This window comes from Malurus melanocephalus, unplaced genomic scaffold (genome assembly GCF_030028575.1).
Source record: "Malurus melanocephalus ecotype Western Australia unplaced genomic scaffold, MMel_1.1 scaffold_105, whole genome shotgun sequence".
NCBI lineage: Eukaryota > Metazoa > Chordata > Aves > Passeriformes > Maluridae > Malurus > Malurus melanocephalus.
In genome coordinates, this window is record NW_026623337.1 from 234,377 (window position 1) to 254,158 (window position 19,782).

The 19,782-nt window shown below is 37.3% G+C and overlaps 1 protein-coding gene across 2 annotated transcripts in view; it reads left to right on the forward strand.

Moving 5' to 3' along the window:
• ARHGAP10 (Rho GTPase activating protein 10) overlaps positions 1-19,782 on the forward strand; it is a 137,957-nt gene that overhangs the window by 51,486 nt on the left and 66,689 nt on the right. For both annotated transcript variants that reach the window (XM_057369181.1, XM_057369180.1), the window contains exons 4-12: positions 1,295-1,366; positions 4,583-4,684; positions 7,280-7,390; positions 9,442-9,546; positions 12,682-12,811; positions 14,075-14,181; positions 15,803-15,897; positions 18,605-18,686; positions 19,702-19,744. In XM_057369181.1, coding sequence (XP_057225164.1) covers positions 1,295-1,366; positions 4,583-4,684; positions 7,280-7,390; positions 9,442-9,546; positions 12,682-12,811; positions 14,075-14,181; positions 15,803-15,897; positions 18,605-18,686; positions 19,702-19,744 — 847 coding nt within the window. The remainder of the gene's footprint in view (positions 1-1,294; positions 1,367-4,582; positions 4,685-7,279; positions 7,391-9,441; positions 9,547-12,681; positions 12,812-14,074; positions 14,182-15,802; positions 15,898-18,604; positions 18,687-19,701; positions 19,745-19,782) is intronic.

Consider the following 19,782-nt stretch of genomic DNA (forward strand, 5'->3'; position numbering starts at 1 on the left):
GGTTTCCAGTTAGCTGCAGGTCTGTGTGCTGTCCTGGCCCTTTAGAAATGTGGGTTGCTGTGGTTACAGCGAMTTGGCAGCATGACTCCCACAGTAATCCCTGCATGGCTCCAGGGATGGGTGGGAGCAGACAGCGCTGCTGGGATTTGTGTTGTGCCAGATCCCCGGTACATCCCGTGTGTGTTTTATGATAAGAGTTTTTTCAGAAGTGTTCCAGAAGGCCGGTTTAAGCCTGTCATGTTTTATCTGAAGCTTTTCACTATAAAGGGAGGGGAAGGGGGAGGAAAGAGAGAGAAAGGCTTCTGTTGTGTGTCAGGGGGGCTTCCAGGGAGCTYTGCCTGAACTCTTGGCATCTTAGCCCAGTGGCTGTGCTGAGCCCAGTCCTGGGCATGATTTTGCTCTGTGGGTCTGCCTTAAGACAGACCAAAAGGATCCCACCTGCTCCCCCACACCTTGCTCTTGCCATCTTTTCCATGCTGCTGTTGAGTTCAAAAAGTTCCAGCCTTTCCTGAAACTTCAAATATTTTTAAAATTTTAAGTCTTGTTTACAACAAACAGAACTCTGCTCTATCTGCAGCAAAATTTCATGTGAAGAAGCAGCTGTGCAGATCTAATAAGATACAGTTTTCTGTCATATGATGGAACATTGTTTCCTCCTTTCTCCTTAGTGTGGCCTTAAATAGTAAGTGCACTGGTAGATGCTCACTCAGTCCTTTCAACCTCTTGTTTATTGACTTGGCATCTGTTGATTTTATCATTTAGGTTAACTTATGGTATTATTAATGTACTTAAGTGTGTAAATATTTGGAGATTTMTATCAATGCCTAATGGCTTTAACTGTGTCTTAAAACATTATTATTGTTTGCTGCTAACTGGTATATTCCACAGTTTTCCATRGTGCTTCTTATTGCAGAAATTTTTGCATCCCCTAATGAAACTCATTTGTCCTCTGTCTCATCCTGGTGGTCAGTCATCGACGCCTTCAACCTGATCTGCAAAATTGGCACAAATGAAGCGGTTGCAGTTCGGGTGCAACTTGGAAATTACTGAAGTTTCTGCATTTGTTTTAMATTTCATTTTCCTGATAGCAGATTGAAATAAGGGATAGAAATTTTGAAAGTTGAATGAACTCAGAGATGTGATTATTWTTTTTTTTTTWAATTAGAAGTCCTAACTTGCATGCTTCTCTGTTATTTTAGCCCAGAGCCTGCTTGCTTTTTTCTTTTTATTGCTGATGCTAAAGTGACTCATCAGTCTGGCTACAGGAACCTAACCCATGCTTTTTTTTCTTTAGGCACTCAGTGTTACTGAAACTCTGATCAAACCTTTGGAAAGATTTAGGAAAGAGCAGCTAGGAGCTGTAAAGGTTTGTCCCTCTGCCTTTTTAAGTTTGTTTAATTTCTCTACTTGGATTGCATTTTAATAATGACATGTAGTTGGCAGAAGCATATTGTTTATGTTTCACGTGTTCACACTTTTTTGTTTTTACTTTCACAACTTGCTTCAGAAACAAATGGAATGTTTCAAGAAGAGAAGAATGTGTCCTTTCCCTTCCTTCTTCTCACCTCCCTTATCTCCTGTGTCTGGAATAGGAACACTCCTGCTAACAGCCTGCCCCCCTTCCTAATGAGTAACACTGTTCTGCTTTGTATTWGCTTGCAGTTGCACAATCAAAGGCTAAAAAATATTAACTACGTAAAGGAGCTCGTTCATCCATGTACTTTTAACTGTGTTTTTGCCACCTGCAAGTGGAAATTGCCTCTATTTATTTTTTTGTTTTCAATAAATAACTCATTGACTCTGTATGAGTGGAAAAAATGAGGATGGAGAGGTTAAAGAAAAGATCTCATTCAAAGTATTTCTTTTCAGTGAAAGTTTCTGGTCATTTTTAAGTTTGTCATGAAGTTGTGTATATTTTAAAAAAGGTCAAGTAAACTTCATGTATTAAATACAGACTAAATTTGGATAAAAGTAACAAGGATAAATTTGTTCCTTCTTGCAGTGAGAAATTTAAGTGCTTATTAAAAAAAAAGAAAGTAACCAGCATTTTATTACAGTTTTCTGTTGTAAAACTGTAAAAAGTACATTTTCAAAATACCTGCATATGTTTTGTTTTATAATTTCATGACTTCATCACCAGTGATATTTAGTAGCTAAGACAATGTTTCAGTTATGAGAGCACTATACATTTTGACTTTGGCAGGARTGATTAACATGTTCTGCATATGATTTCAGTGTTCATTAACTGAAAAAGCTCTGTTGATCATAAATCCTTTCCGTTCAATGGTACAAGGAGCTTTATGTCATTTTATGGACTCGGGAGAAGTATATTAGGTGACCCAACCAGCACACAATAAAAACTTGGTCTGTGATATATCCAAGAATTCCAAGGAAAGGGAGCATTTGTTCTGAATGCAACCTATTGTCACAGCAGCAGCTGTATAATGAATGCATTATTTGAGCAGTATTTTTGCTGTTAAAGGATATTGGTGTTTTTGGGGTGAGAACTCCTACTGCTTTAAATGATCTCATATCTTCTCTCATTTCCTAGCCAGAATTCTCTCTCTGATGCTTATAACACAAATGATATTCACACAGTCTGCATCTCCCATTTGGTTTGAATGGATGTTTCTTCTCTTGTGTCCCTGCATACTGTTTCTGTGAAGCTGTAGCTCTTATTTGTGATCTGAACTTCTCTTTTTTGGCAGAATTCCCAGTGGCCTTTAAATGGAAATCTTAAATGATWGTGTAATATTTAAATTTAAACCCTCTAAAAATATTTAGCTCTTGGAATATTCTTAACTGAATATTTATTCAATATAATCAAAACACTGACATTGGAAATAYAACTCTGCTTAGCTCTGAAAACCAAGCTATGGCATCTAGTGGTGAAATATGTCTGGAACACGGTGTAGTATTTGCTTTAGGAAATTTACGCTCTACCATTACAAAATAAAAGTTGAATCTGCTGCCTCAGGTTTTTTTCTGCATCTTTCRTCCCCTGCTGATGAAATGGTCTGAGTTAAGCTTAACAAGAAAAAAGAAGAGGATGAAAGTTTATCTTCATGGAGCTGGAAGCTGAGACYCTGATTTAATTACCCCTTACTGAAAGGTGTTGCTGCACTAATCCWGGGCTGTGTGTGTAAAGTTTCTGGCTTTGCCTGTTAAGAATTTTTTTTTTCCTCTGGGAGCATTCAAATATTCACCAGATCAATGGGAATTTTGCCAATATAAACACAGATATTCACCTCTTTCCTTGCACTCTTTCTTCCTAATTTCCCCCTATGCTAATACGTTACCTCTAATTACAGTTACCATATTCATGTCTTCATTTTTCTTAGTTGATAACAAATATTGTGGCTCCTTTTTTAATGGAAATTCTGAGTCTCATGGTGGAGAAAATTTTTTTGGTAGAGAATCCTTGCTGAGAAGCTATCGTGAACAGCCTCTTTAATATAATGCATCTTCAGAATATAATGATTTAGAAAACAAAAATGGGTGTCTTTTATAGTATATATAGTATTATTCAAAATGAAAGTTTAAGGGGAGAAAAAAAAAAAAAACCAGGAGGAGGAAAAAAAGTCTGTAGAGTTTAACCAGGGGTTTGTGTAGAATACATTTAAACGTGACTTCAAATCTRCAGATGAGGAAAAATATTTTAATTGAACTAGAATCTTTCTGATGGRTAAATCTGTCAGTTCTTGAATATGTAATTAAATACTTGGTTTTACKTATTTGAGCTTATTTTCAACTGCAATTAGATATACTAAAAATAGCTTCAAAGCTGGTTGGTTGAATTCATGAATACTGATTTTTGCCTTAATACACTGTTAGGAAACTGGAACTGAGGAAACAATTTGTTCTACAATATCTTCTACTAAATTAGATTCAGAAACTCAGCTTTCCTAGAAACATTTAATGACTCTGCCAATACACTGCTTTTGGTGGTCAGAGAAATGGATTTGCATTGTGCATTTGCATTCATATGTGTCTGTGAGAGTTTCTCTTTTGATAATATGAGCTGAAGTTTTATGGATATTTTATTTTTCATTTTTTTTAATTTTTTTTTTTTTTTGTTATGGACACAATAAAACTCTGGTAGAAATAGGAATCCAAAGGTCATTGTATGGCTTTAAAATGAAGAAATTCTATGGAAAATTGAGGTGAATTTGCTTTGGATTTTGGCTGTTGGAACTTTTCCCTTGTCAATTTTACAAGTTATTTTTCTCAGTGAAACTGTATTTCCATTGGGGTTCTTCTATTCAAAACCAAGGTGGTGTGAATGATCCCTGAAAGTACGGAAATATGCAGTAATTCAAGAGGAGGTCAGCTATTTTGSTTTTTAACTTAGAAGATGTAAGTATCTATGTGATAAGCTACACCATAATGATGTGATGGGATTTCATTTCAAGTTAGCCTGTAATTTAATTTTAAAAAATACATGGAGCATATTTTTTCTGCTTACTGGAGCTATGACATTTTTGTCTYTTTGTTTCTGATTAACTTGAACTTTAAAAGAAGAAATAATAGTAATTATAATACTTTCGTGTTTACATSATTGCTACTTTGTTTCCGTGTCTAGGAGGAAAAGAAGAAGTTTGATAAAGAGACAGAGAAGAACTACAGTTTGTTAGAAAAACATTTGAATTTATCAGCTAAGAAGAAAGAGCTACAATTACAAGAGGTATTGTTGCCACTCTTTTTATGCAAGCTGAAGGCTTTTGAATAGGTAAATATGCAAATGCAGAAATAGCATTCTTAGTGGTGAAAGGACAAAATTTCTCATTGGGAAAGGCTGGTAAAAAAATTAGTATTTGCTGACCTTAGTGTGATGTACCTGCACCATTTTCTGAGTCAGGTTTTGTGTGTGKGTGAAGCACTGAACACTGTGTCATTTTTTGTATATAATTAAGGGAATAGTAAAGCTCAAACATTCTGTGAGAAACGCTGCATTTCTTACAAGGCTTTAGCATTGATGTAATTTGCACTGCATTGTAAATATTGACTARGTGTCCTATGATAATGCTTTATGCAGAGGACAGCAAGACTCGTATTCCCAAATAAAGTGGGTTTGTGCCTTTTCTTTTTCTCACGTTTTGAAAATTTGTATGGGGATTTTTTTGAGTAGTGCTATAAAAAAGTTTGTTGACAATTTATAACTGATAGATTTGTTTTGACTGGCATTCCTTCTGTCCCTCTGGGTTTATTGTCATCATCATGCTTATTTGTAATAGTTTTTATTTCTGGAGCAACAACAAATTGTATGGGAGAAGACTGCAGGGAAATCTTGCAGAGAATTGCTGTAGCCAGAAGGATTTTTTTCCCCCAGAAAAATGTAATTATGTTAGAATTATCAATGGTTAGATATAATAGAATAAAAAACCCTAATGCTTTCTTCAGAGATGACTCCTGTCCCTGCCCTCTACCCCATCCCAAATATTCTGTGCTATTTTTAGTAAAAATGGTTAATGTAACTGGCAACGTTACCCAGGAACTTCTCTGCTTTTGAATTTCACTGGGATGTCACTTCTCCACACTGCATTTGCCACATAACCCCTCAAATGTATAAACAAGTGTCTTTTGGGAAGTTGAGTTGTCCCTGTGAAGTTGCTGGGCATGGCTCATGGGTCAGGACCTGCACTTTTGTCAAACTGTTGCATGTTTAATTTTGTAATATAAATGTATAAGCAATTTAAAGGAAAAAGGCCTTTGCAGCATGTTGTCAGAATCCTAATTTAGTATTATACATGTTTAGTTTGTGTCAGGTCCTGATTGGAGTAAATAAATGATTCAGTGATAAATTTGACAAAAAAATTGTTGAGAAACAGGCCACTAAAATGCAATTTGCTGGGTCCTTGGGGAAGCTCATGCCTCAAAAAACTGAAGAGAGTTGTGATAATTTATTAGCAGGAAAATTGAGATGAATCAACAAAAAGGCTGTGTTGGACATTGTATTCTGGGTTGTGGGGTGAGCCAGAAGTCCTTGAAGATCCACTTCATAGTCTTTCTGGGGCGTTGTGGTACCCTTCATGTACGTGTGATTAGAAGCCAAGCTGACACCTCAAACAATTCCTGTGTTTATAGGCTGACACCTCAAACAATTCTACAGTTTATAGGATGCATCAAAATGGCAAGGCTTATTGAAACACATTTGCTTATTGAAATACTTATCAGGGCTTTATTTATTTAATGGCATTTGTGGTTATGCCCCTTTAACTGCTGAGAGTTTTCTAGCACACAGCAGTAAAGCCAAGCACGTCTTAAGGCAAAACTGTCTTAAATCTAATTTGGCTTATCCTCTTAAGGCACAGCAGTCACTACTCTGCCTGAAGGAGTCTCAGTACTTAAGAGAGAGTTTATGATAGTAAGTCTTGTCCTTTCACCTAACCCTTTCTCCATTTCATTTTGTAATTCAGTGTAGAAGCATTTTGTATTATCTTTGTGGGCAAAGATTAAATGTTTGTTACTTAGAGTAACCCTTTGCAGCCTTTCTTTAATATATTTTAATAAAATTTTGTTACCCAGGTTTAAGATTGTTTAAGAAAGGCACATTTAAATAATAACTTCATAAAATAATACCTAGATGTTAGAAAGTGAAATATTTGTGCACAGATGGATGCCAGCCAAAATGTAACTGTTCATTCATCAATATGTCGTTGTCATTTCTACAAAGCTGTGCTAAATATCAGCTGCAGATAGTGAGGCTKCATTTTTAGGTATTTGTTGCTCTGTAGAAACTTGTGATGTGCTGCACCAATAAGGGAACTTCTTTTCTATTGCATTTCTTCCCAGTCAGAATGAACATAGGTGTGGGATGGGTACAGCAGCATTCTGGCTATTTACAACTATTTACAGTTATTTGTATTATGGAGTAGAATTTACAGCACCAGCACTGTAGTTTTAAAAAATAACATTTGCTTCCTTGGTTTGACTGGAGAGATGATTTCCCCCTTTTCTAATGGAAGATGTTCTTAGTTCCCTCTCTCTGTGTGGGCAGGTATCTTTGTAATGCTATTAAAAGTTGGATTTTCTAGAAMAGAAGCTTGAAGAGGTGTTGCTGGAATTTTAAAAAAAATTTTAGCCTCGTGATTCAAACAACATATGTTGCCTAGGGAAAGGGAATTGCCTCTGCCATTTAAAAGTAAACGAATGATCTATGTTGCAACAAATCCCTCAAATATGGTGAAAATTATCTGCTTGCCACTTGTGTGTGTGTGTGTCATCTTGAAGCTGTCTGCAACATGTCTGTGAAAGTTGACGAGGTGTGCTGTGTGTGCAGGCAGATAACCAAGTGGAGCAAAACAGAAAACACTTCTATGAGCTGTCCCTGGAGTACGTGTGCAAGCTGCAGGAGATACAGGAGCGGAAGAAATTTGAGTGTGTGGAGCCTGTAAGTATCAGTGAATTCAACCCACTCTGTCTTTCATAAGGGGCASAGAAGGAATGGAATTGGACAAAAGCCAAGCTCAGTGTTCTGAAAAGCACATGCAACTGCGTGACTTTACAGAATTGAGACAAACTTGTCACATCTGCACAGATTCCTAGGGCACATAAACTTCACCAGGCTTCTCAAAGCTTAYCTCAGTAATTGTAGCTGATTTGAACCCACTGATGTTGATGTCCAGAAAAGGYGTGAAACCTTTTGCTGTACTGCAGGAACCTCAATTCACCTTGTGACATAGAAYAGAGGATTCAAGATGATGTTGGTGTCGAGATTCTTTCTTTGAGTTTTTTAACCAGTGAAATGTTATTGCTGACTGATGCAAGGAATCTAATTTTCATGATGGAGGTTGGACTTAGAGGCCTGTTAGTCAAGAATTGCAGATATAAATGAATTATGAGAATGCTGCTGCATAAGAAGCTTGTTACTGGGTAGCCTAATAGGTTTAATTTCACTTGCAGTTGAATCTGTCTAGAAATCAAGGGTCTTCATTGAATTTCAGTGAAAATCCTACGTGCTCTGACCAGACTTTCTTCCATCTATGAGAACTTACTCTAAAATTTTCTGAAATGTGCATTAGCTTGGTAGTATAAATACAAAATTATAAAACAAGAAGAGAACAGTAAGTGCAATACTGAGATAAAAGGAGGATGGATTGTAGAAGTGATTTCCATTCGTTCATGCTTTGAAGTCTGTGCTTTTGGGCCAAACCTGTCTTTTTATTCTGATACAATTGCTTTAATGTAATGATGAAAAAAGTTTCAAATGATCCTGATCAAAATGGCTGGCCATTATAGAGTTAACAAGAACTGTCTATTTTAATGTAGTTTATTTCTGTATGAAAAATGGCTAAAATCCTTAAGKGGGAATAAATCACTGAATTTATATTAGCATTATTTAAACAATGGGGAATACTGGGAAAAAATGGTTGTGTGGGGGGCTTTTTTTGTGTAAGTATGTTGGCTTTTTTTTTAATTTTCTAGTTTTAACTATTTTTCTGWTCCTAAATGGTTTTGCATTTGGTTWTTATGTTACAGACCATTTGAATTTTCCTCGCAGCCAGACTAGAGTAATGAATCTTCAAATTATGTCCCTTACTCATTTCTGAAAGCTCCTTCTGGTTGGGGCTGAGCTCTATGTTACTTAAGTTTATGCTAGAACTTGTACTTGAAGTTTATACTAGAGTRGAAAGCTGAAATTATTTTGTACCAAATTCTTGTTCCCTTTTCTATTAATAATACTTAAAAGTTGTGGTTTTTGCTTTATTTGAAAATGCTTTATTTGCTATATGACTTATTAAATATGTTCTTCGGCTTGTTCTCTTTAGTGAGTTGTTCTTTAGTGTGTCACTTGCTTCCTTCCAGCAGCCTGAGCTAAACAGAATTGTCAGACAGGACTGCACCTCACCCTGTTTGCACTGTAATTCATTCTTTTAAATTGAAACACTTCAGGCAGAAACTGCTAAGGGGATCATTTAATGGTTCTGACAAGGTCAGAGCTGCACACAAAAAGCAGCAATTTTTGAAGAGAGAAGGAAGAAAGCTTCCTTCTTCCAGCAAACCAGACAGCTGATATGAAAGTCATCTCCATGTGGTCATTAGCAGAGAGGGGAATGAGCAGGGAAAGGGTGACTAAAAGACAGAATGATCATTACCTCCTTGTGCACAAATATGTATTCCAGACATCTCACTGGTATCAGAGCAGCTGTAGGAAAACATTACATAGGAAAGTTTGGGAACACGGGATATACATTCCCTATGGTCAAATGGAAAACAGAGATTAGTTGTGAAATTCCAGACATAGGAGCTCCCAAAAATGTCTGTAAACATAGATCATCATTTGGATTTAAATATTGCTCATAAAGTGGAGGCATTAGTGGAAATTTATTTTAAAATAATCGTTTTGTCATCTCTTTTCTTTCCAAAAAAGCCTATGTGCAGCTGTTGTATTCAAGCAAATAGAGGTTTTCAGTTCTAACAACTCTTTTATTTCTGTTTCAGGTGCTGTCCTTTTTTCAGGGTTTGTTCACTTTCTATCATCAGGGATATGAACTTGCCAAAGACTTCAGTCATTACAAAATGGACCTGCAGATAAATATACAAAATGTAAGTCGCATCTACTTTCGTGACCAMAATCCCTTGCTGAAGTTACTGCATGTGCAGTATCTGTATTGCCAATACTTTGTTCCATTTTGGTACATTGCCTGTGAACTTTGGGGATATGGTGCCATCTTCTGGATAACCAACCACATCACTGAACAAATCATTGCTGATTCCAGCGATTTCTTTGTAGTTTCTAATAATGCAGTAAAAAACGAGCATGAAGTAAGAGGCCCCCATTCCTTTTTTTTTTTTTTTTTCCCCTGAGGGAAATAAGACAAGGATTATTTAAAAACAAATTAAGTCTGTTAAAAATGGATACAACATTGGATAATTYAGAGTATGAGTAATAAGATACAAAAGTTTTCAGCATTTTGGGTGTGTTTTGAAATTGAGTATGTGATGGTCATGTCTGAGGGTCATTGCCCTATAGAGTTACATTATCCGTAACTGAGGAAAGGGAAGAGAAGCAGCTGATCACAGCAGTGTGGTTTGTTTGTTTTGCAGCACCGTTTCAGACAAGAACATTCCTGTTGGTTGGGGGTGCAGAATTGAGTAAGGAGACTTGTGTTRGCACCCCTGGCGTATTTGACAAAATGATGTGTTCCTTCAAGGACAGGCTAACGGGGGCCACCTCTAGTTTAGTGTCCCCTCACCCCAGATTGCYCAGCGTGATCTGGACTGGGAGAACAGGAAGCAAGGTGACAGGCTGAAACAATAGGACTGACAGAGTTTCTAGTCAGGTGGCCTGTTAGCTTCCTTGAGATTTGTTGAAGAATAAAGCTTGCTCAGAGGAACTTGGGTGTGCCAGAGGCCTCTTGGTAGGGAGCAAACCACTCAYTTTACTACAAACAACCGGTTCCCCATAGTGCATTCATTYTGTTGACCTCTGAGGGCATCAGGAATTAAGACACAGAAACTACTTGTTGGCGAGGACAGTCTGTTTTTAGAACTAGCTTAGCTAGCAGGGAGGCGGAAGGGCGAAAGAAGAGAGGATTACAGTTGTTGTAATGCGTAGTGACGTGATTTGTGTGTCACKATAGCATTCTTTAATTTTCTTCCTGTGTGTTCAAATGTCGAGTTTCCTTTCCAGCCGTTGTTCGGTTGGAGGAGGAAACTGGTTAGTGGTAACTTCATAAGCAGGCTTTTGTGGCAGAAGCCAGCGCTTGTGGGGGAAATGTTGGGCCAGATTTGCTTATCCATGTGCTTGGTTTAAGGGAGTGAGGAGCAGCACAGAGGGGAACTGGTGCAGGATGGAACACGAGAGCCAAGCTGTGGTACAGTTTTGAAGAGCTGGGTTTCAGCATGGAAAAGAGCCAGGGAAAGGATCTGAAGAAGTGATGAGCAGTAAGAAAGCAAGCTAATCCCGACAGCTGCATTTTCAATTGAATGAATGGCATCACAGTGTACCCCAGCAAAGCCTAAAGAGGTTGAGCTTTGCAGCTCAAGGTCTGTGAATAGATAGAGGCTGTAGAGAGAAGGGAAAGCAAAGCTTAACAACTATCCAAGGTAAAAGGAGAGCACAAGGATTMATTTGAGCAGATTGTGAGAGGACATGACACATTTTCCTCTGTGTTGAAGATCAACAAGACATCTCAAAGACAAATTAACTGGGGCTTGGCTGTGGTACAGCTGAGCTGCCAGCAGCACACTGGGTTGATGTGTTAGAAATTGAAGGGTACAAGATTCAGTACAGACAGCCTAGCTGGATCTGGAGAGAGATTTAGAGTTGCCTTCCCTTTCATTCACGTTCTTCACTGTGAAAACTAACCTRTGGATTTCCTCTCCACGCCCCACCCCAAATCCTGCCTTCCTCTCACTGCCCCTCTATCCCCACAAATGAAAGAAAGAAAAAGACCCACCCCAGCCTTGTAGCCCAAGCTGATTCTTCTGAAAGTCGGGTTACTTTGTATACTCGTCCTGGGGAAAAAATAGAACCAGTGAGGCAGCATTTTCAGAAAAATAAAGGTGCTCCCAGAGAGCAAGGAGATACATTAACATGTATCTGGAACTATTTGCTTTCCTCAAAACACATGTACCAGCTGGGGAAAGTACCAGCTTGGAATTGAAATGTATGTTTTCATTTAAATTCCAATTCCAAAAATGTTTGCTGCTTGGACAGGTGCATATGTGGAGAAAACCACATATTACCATGATGGTTTTGGTTTTATTTGCTCATTGTTTTTCAAGCCAATCTGAAGAGTTTCTTGTATCAAGTGTGAGCTTCTCTGTTGTTTGGTGTAGTCCTATTGTATAATTTGTGGGTGGCATGGTTACTTTCTGATTGTTTTTGCTAATATTCTGATAAATATTTCACTTCCAGCTTCTTGCAGACATTGGAATAAGTGACATTCAGGAATAATAAGCAACTGGGCTTCTGAGGTTTTTCTGGGTTGTTTTTGCATGTTTCTGCTTGTGTGTGGTCAAAACATTTGGCACAGATGTAGTCTCCATTTGTATACATTGTTGATGACCTTCCTGTCACTTCTTTTCCTCAATAACCACAGATAYTTCCTGACAACAAGTAAGAATCTCATGAATTAGGCCAATATATTTAGTAATATTTTTCTAAGGAAATTTCAATATTCAGTTTCGTTTTGCACTGAGTATTTCACTTCTGTCTGAGCAGGTCAGAGAATTGTTTTAGAAACCTGGTCCAGCAGTCTCAGTGTGCTTTCCACAGTCACAGATGCTGATACTTAAACCTCACAATCATTTTGAAGAATATCAGAAAACTTGGACAGTAAACATATATATGGGAATTGTGCACTGACTGTCCTAAAATGGCCTGAATCATTGTCTCATTTTATAGTTGTCTGTGGTGGGTTGGCCCTAGCTGGATGCCAAGGCTCACCAAAGCTGCTCTRTCATTCCCCTCCTCAGCTGGAGAGTTTGCAGATCGAGATCAGGGCAGGGAGACCAATTGCAGMTCAGTTTTTCTCCCAGTTTGACTGGGAGAAATAGATCAGAGCTGGGAACTGAAAAATCTTAAACACACCTTTCCACCAGCCCTGCCTTCTTTCCTCAGCAGTGCAGGGTAATGAGGGTCATGGACAGTTCATCACATGATACCTCTACTCCTGTTTGCCAGGAAAAATCTTCCACTCTCATTACCAAAGGGTTTTTGCTGTCTCGTTTTAGACACGAAATCGTTTTGAAGGAACAAGGTCAGAGGTAGAGGAACTCATGAACAAGATCAGAAGAAATCCTCAGGAACATAAAAGAGCAAATCACTTCACGATGGAAGGCTACCTCTATGTACAGGAAAAAAGTAAGATGTATTTTGTATTCCATAGTGCCCATGTTGGTCATACAGGCAAGTCTTATGCATGAAGATGCAAAGAATTTACAGTCATCTGAGTAAATGTTCAAAATCTCTTGTACCATTGATACTGTGGCTCGTAAAAAGAATATGGAGCCGAAAATGTGACAGTTTTTAGTAGAAGTGACTGAATTCAAGGAGGTTTTGTTTGACCAAAGAATGGATTTCATCTTATTTTTAATCCCTTACTAATGACCTCTGCTAAAACTGTCAAACGTTTGTTATCAGCCAGCAACGTGAGTTGTCAAATTAGCCTTTGAAAATTGGGCTAGTTGAGTATGATGAAATTGAGTGTCATTTCCTTGATTCATYGATACACTTTCATTACCTAATCGTGATGATAGGGTCAAATAAAGCATGCTATACGTTAGGTAGCTGGTGTTAAAATTCTTGCTGTGAAGGTGCATGTCACACAAATCATATCCTGTCAACACATCAAACAATTATAAATCTTTCTCACACTAGTAAAGAAGCCAAAGAAGATGCAGAGCTCTTGCAGAGCTTTGCTTAAGGGATGACAATTTATTGTCATTTTTTTTTAAACATTTTGCAAAAATCATATTTTTAAGATCTTTGCCCTTACAGAGTGAGAAGATGCATTTGCAGACCTATTTTTTAGGAAAAGTAAAATAATAGAAGTGAAGAGATACCAAAAGGTCAGAATCCAAGTTTGAACAGTTAACATTATGGTRCAAATCTCAGCAATACTCCATGAAGTAAGCTGGGCTCTAAAATAAGTGTATGCTGTCTAGGGTGTGCAGTGATTAGGAGAGAGTTCTGCTGTCAGAAGTTGTGATCAGACTTTAATCAATAGTGTAGAACTTAAAATAGAGGTGTATTCATCTTCAGTTACTTAGCCTTGAGTTACCAGGTGTAAATCTACCTTTCTGTGCTCTGCTAAATAAAGTCTCAAAGGGATATTTGTTCTATAGGGAAAATTATTTTGTCTGTAGTAATGAGACAAAGGTACAKTAATAATTCTTTCCATTTGTCATTAAGCATGAATGTGGAATACAACTTGCATCAGTTTTTAAATTAGTAAGTACTGGTTAACGTTTGTATGATGTATAATATTCTTAATTTGTACCTTTGCTTTAAATATTGCATTATTAGGAATTAAGCAGGSTTCTTAAATATTATTTTAGAAAGCAGGAGAAGAAAAAGCAGAAACTGCAAGAAGTACATACTATTTGTTGCTTTTGTGTTGTGTAGGGCCTGCTCCCTTTGGTTCCAGTTGGGTGAAGCACTATTGCATGTACAGGAAAGAAACAAAGAAGTTCTCCATGATCCCATTTGAACACAGATCAGGAGGGAAAGTTGTATGTATATTTTTATGTTCTWCTCTTAGACTTGTCCTGTATCAAGATCAGAGGATGTGTCAGATGAGATGTGTCAAGTTTTTAGTCTCTTTGCCCTTTTTTTTCTGTCTTTCCTCATGCAATTCAGTCTGCCATTTAAGGACAGTAACCTAAAGTATGGATTAATATGTAAGAGTTCTCTAGACTTTTCAGTTTCTTCGTTTTAAAAGACCAGAGGATCTGGCACAGATAACATGCACTGTTTCACCATTTAGGATCTAATTTTTCCATGAGACCTTTAACTTATTAAAGTATAAATCAGAAAAATAAAAAACATTTTTTCCCTGCATGCCCCACTTTGATTTTTCTTTTGGAGATGTAAGTACTAGAAGTGGGACTGGAAAAATAGGTTTTCATAGGAATACAATTTGTACTGATAACTGTATGYAATTTCAGATATATTTGATAACATCTGAAATATTCAATACTCAAGACTTTGTTTATCTTTAAATGGCTGAAATAGTTGGGAATTTATGGCACTCAGTACCTTTAAAGATGACCCATTAAATGAATGTATTAATAGGGATAGAATGCATTTTGTTGTGAGGAAAAAGGGTATCTGAATCTGGAAATGCTTGAGTCAATRCACTTATGAATGCAGCACCCTGCCCTGCCTTCAAATTTGGTTAGAAAATCACATTGTTGGAATTTTATCGAGTTATTAAATCCTATTAGTTTCAGTGGAGAGGAGATGGCTTTCATAATTTTGAGGACTCTGTGTATTTATGAATATATTGAATTTGGAAGAATMTTTCAAAAGCTTTGGAAAACTTGATGTACTGAAAATTAGTAGTATTTGGTTTCCTTAATCACTTCAGTACTTCCATGAATTTTTTATCCTAATTTACTCTAATTGTAATAAGCCATTTAGTTAGTAAGGTATATAGTGTGTGTGTATAAGCATTCAGCATTCTAAAACTTTTATGAAACCATTTCTGCTGTATTAAAAGATCTCTCATTTGGAAACCCACAATGCAATTACTCCTTCAGTGACAACCTTCTRTGTCTGGAGACCTGAAGAAGTCAAGAAATAATTAACGTGTAAAGTTAATCCTTATTTAATCTGGTACTACTCATGCAGCATTCACACATGAGTTGGATTCCTGGGGAAAATAAGATGCTTATTTTGGTCTTGAAGAAAGGAAGAACTGGTTTTGTAAGACACATTACAGATAGTAAAGAATACTTGCCTGTTCTGGTTAGTGTAGTGATAGCCTTTACTGTGGAAATCACTTTCTGGTATAAAATGGGAAAAGTCTCTTTGTATGTTTATATTGTAACAAATGCAAAATATTCTTGTTAGTTTAACTTGCTGTTGTACTCAGTCATTCTGTAAAAAACCAGGTAAAATGTACTCAGTATTTCTAGATCTGTGTCCCATAAATGACCACAGAATTTGTGTTATTGTACAGAGAACTGAACAGCAAACATGGGCTGGTTCTGTTGCAAGGCCAATTTTCAGCATAGCTTTTGCCATTATTTTGATATAAATTTACCTTACTTGGCTTATACAGCTGTCTTATTGGAGCTTGTAAAAACTTGTGAAAACTGGGTCAAGCTTATAAAAACTTTCTTTTCACAGGGTGATGAGGAGCTCTTTATCCTTACATATTGTACCAAAAGAAATGCAGATACAATAGACAGGCGATTCTGTTTCGACTTAGAAGCTTCAGACAGGTAAGTTCGTGAAGTTTCTCAGTGGTTGTTTAAACTGCTGCAGAATTACTGTTGTAATTGTTTTCTTCTGATTTCTTCAGTYCTCACTCAGTCTTCCAATGGGAAATGGCCACTGGAGGAGCGGGCAAGCACTGCCATGGCTCGCTGGGTTTTACCTCAGTGGGGTGTAGCAGAAGCAGGGAGAAACTAAACTGAAATGCAGACATTGCCTGACCTCACATTAAAGAATGGCACAGAAAAAGTTAAGAGGAGCTGTTAAGAGTTATCAGTGAAGAAACATGGCTTAAATTGAAGTACAAATAGGTGTAGAGAAAGACTGATCATTCATCTAGTCATGACCACTTTGTACCAGAAATCCTGCATACCAAAAGAGTATGCTGCTGAGGATATATACTGGATTTTTCAGGTTGAAAATAAGGTTATTGGGATTTTGAGGCTTTTTGTGGCTGGCATAATTACCGCTGTATCTTGAGCATTGTTGCCACTATCTCTTTGAGCATGCCTTGTTGCTTTGTTTGTGAAGAAAAGATTTGCTATTTTTTTTCACTAAAGGTTGTCAAAATTTGATAAATTGGTTTTCAACAGCATTTTAGTCTTCCTTCATTTATGAAGGTGAGATGATCCAACTTAATAAGGTRCTCCAAATAAATATGGCTGTGGTGATGCTACATTCTTTTGATGCAAATTGTATTTGTGCAGAAATGAATCAGGTCTAGAATTAAATGCTAGATATAAATTAGTGGATTGTTGCTGAAATTTTGCATTCACCCCTTCTGAGCTGCTTTTAATCTCTATGTTTGCTTCTTATGCCAATTAAATGCAATTTAATTAATAATACAGTAGGTCTCTAAATTTCCCTGTCAAATTCTTAGTGTTTTTCACTTTAAATGCAGCATGGCCAGTGCTGTCAGGCCCCAAGTCCTGTGATTGCTAATGGTCTGCAGATCCATCTGTGATAAGGATCATGTGCTCAAACTTGAATCAGAGGCTCTGCTTGAGCTTGTGYGGCCAGTCAGGCTGGCCTGAGGCAYGTTCATTCCTGCAAGCAATGGGTAAAGAGATCAGAACTGCATCAGAAAACTACCAGCTCATGTGACAGATGATGAGATAGTCATTTACAGCTCAAGTGATGTTTGTCCTCATTCTACAGCATGGTTGGAACCTGGGTTTTTGACTTGAGGAGGRTGTGGTTTAACTATTCCAGCACTGTGTCCCAAGAGCACAAAGGGGAGTAAAAGTTTATAGTGCTGGCATCAGCCCCTCTGGGGTCAGTGTATTGGTCAGTAAGGATAACGATTTCAAACTGAGTCTGATAAAGTTGCTAAAAAGTAGTGTGAGGAATGTCAGTCTGTCCCCCTCTGTGTGTCATCTGCTCAGCGGGGTACCTGGAGTTAACGCAGAGATGGATGGAGAGCAGTGTTTCCTTGATCTGCAAAACACTTTTTCATTCTCTTCTCTGGTAAAGGTGGGAAAAATCTACTTCATCTTTCTGTCTAGATATAATAGACACAACTGGTCCGCTGTGACCTTGATATCAGACATTTTTCTTTTAATAATATATGTGTGTAGTGCTGAGATGTTCCCATGGAGATTAGTTCTGTGCTGCGGGCCATTAGCTTGTTTCCTTGGTATCAGTTCAGGTCACACTTATCCCTCAGCTCGTCCAAGTTGAAAAATAACGTAGGGATTGACAGCTGGGCATGGGGTTTCCTTTATTACTCTGSTTTGGAAGGAGCCAAGGTCATAAAATTTTTGGGAAAACTTTTAAGTAGCAAACATTGAGCCTTGTGTGTGACTTAGGCATGATTTGAAGCTAGCTGGAAAACTGCATGTTTTTCTTTCAAAAGAAAAGCTGAGATGGTTACATTTTCTTTAAATTCTGATAYTTATGGCTCTCAGGGTGCTAAGATTCTGGCTAAATCTCTGGGAAGTGGTACTTTTTTCTGTTTCTAGTTCTCCATCATATTTAGGTGAAGGTGCCTAGKGGTAAATTAGAGAAATCTAAACCTTGAGATAACAGAGGTCTTCTAGGGTAGAAAAAAGTTATTCTATTGATAAAGAGCATTATCCTTCCGAAACACTACCTAGATTTAATTTTTTTTCCAATACAGGACAAGGATGGAAGGTTTTGTTTCCTTTGAGTCTAATTTGAAGACAAATAAATAATCTTTCATGCAGCATATATTGAGTTTGATATATTGCTTCCAGGTGACACTCTGCTACCTTGACAGTTGTAATTGAGAGAAAAGAACTAAATGGTTTTTGGTTTTTTATTGAATTAAAATGGTTGTTTTCATAAGATACTTGTAAGTTATGAACATTGTTGCTGCTTTAAATATTAATTTTATCTATTGAATTAACTTTTCTCATCTAGCAGCAATACAAGACCAAGTTAATTTACAATTCACAAAACTCAGTTACTCCAGCAAGTGTTGGAATCAGCAAGTGATCAACAGCAAGCTATTTAAAATAAGTAGTTTGCAGATTAAATTCACTTTCCTTTTCCTCCCTATTCTCCCTATTGCTTCCTGCATGATTCATTTCTACAGTTTTTATTTTCAAGATGAGTAATATTCAGTTATTAAGCAAAAAATGAACCCTGACTTTRAGGACAATGGGCTTTTGCTTGTAGTTGGAAATAGAATTTGACAGGAATTTTTTAGTTGCTGATGAATGCAGTTACTTTATGTTGTTGGTACATTTGCAGGCCTGGAGTTCCTGTGACCATGCAGGCATTCTCTGAGGAAGACAGGAAGCTGTGGATGGAAGCCTTGGATGGAAAAGAAGCTGTAAGCATAATTTTTTTTAATATTCTTTTATAGTGTAATGGAGAATTCTCTCACCCCCTGCTTTCTGATCCCATTTATACTTTAATAAACTGGGATTACGTAGTTTGCAAAATTATAGGTTCGATGAATAAAGGATAAAAGTGAAATAAAACTCAGGAGAGATGAGCAACTTGGTAAAGCTCAGTGAAGATAACTGCTAATGCTGATGTGGGAACTTTTTATTGTAATGACAGCATCGATTTTTGTAAGTGGTTTCCCATCCCAGTGATAATATTGGTGTTGTAGAAAATGTCTGGTATAAGCATGTTCACTTAGTTTTATGCTGGCATGCTGCATTCCAGTGGCAAAACCTGTATGAGTGAGTTACATGGTATTATTATTTTATGATTTTTAAACTGGATAAAAAAATCTTGTCAATGAGACTGAGGTTGTGCATGAATTTKCTTAATTTCTACCTCACATCAGGAAATGGGTCTGAACTGTTGAGCTGAAACATATTATTTATTCTTACAATAATATATATATATATTGGTCTTGTGGGCCAGAAATAATGGAGTTTTCTAGACAGTGACACAGTCACGTGTCTGCCCCCTGTAGTTGTAGGTTTAGATATGCTAATCTGGTTTCTTACGTAGAGGTGTTTATTACCATTATCATTATTATCATGACCTGTTGTCTGAGCTGGACGCCCCAGTAAGTTTACAACTTCTGGCAATGCCAAACTGGGAGAAAAGTCCCAGGATTTGTCAAATTTCTAACAATCTGAGTGAGTTTGAAATGGGAAATTAATCTGCAGAGAAACACAGAACCATGGAGCCCATAATTCACAGTTAATTTCAGTGGCTTTTGCTAGCATTGTTGTGAGGGGACACAGACCTCTGGTCCTGCTGATGGAGCTGTTGGTGGGGGCATGTTCTGYCTGCAAACTACTGAGCCTTAAGATTGAGGGTGTCTTTTTCCTGATCTCATGGAAGTCTTTACAATAATTTATGTCTTTTTGCTCTTTTTGTGTCAGCTGTTCATCAATGTGAATAAAGCGAATGCAAAACGAGAGGGAAGTAAGTATTTGAATTAGTATTAAGGCTGATTTTGTTAT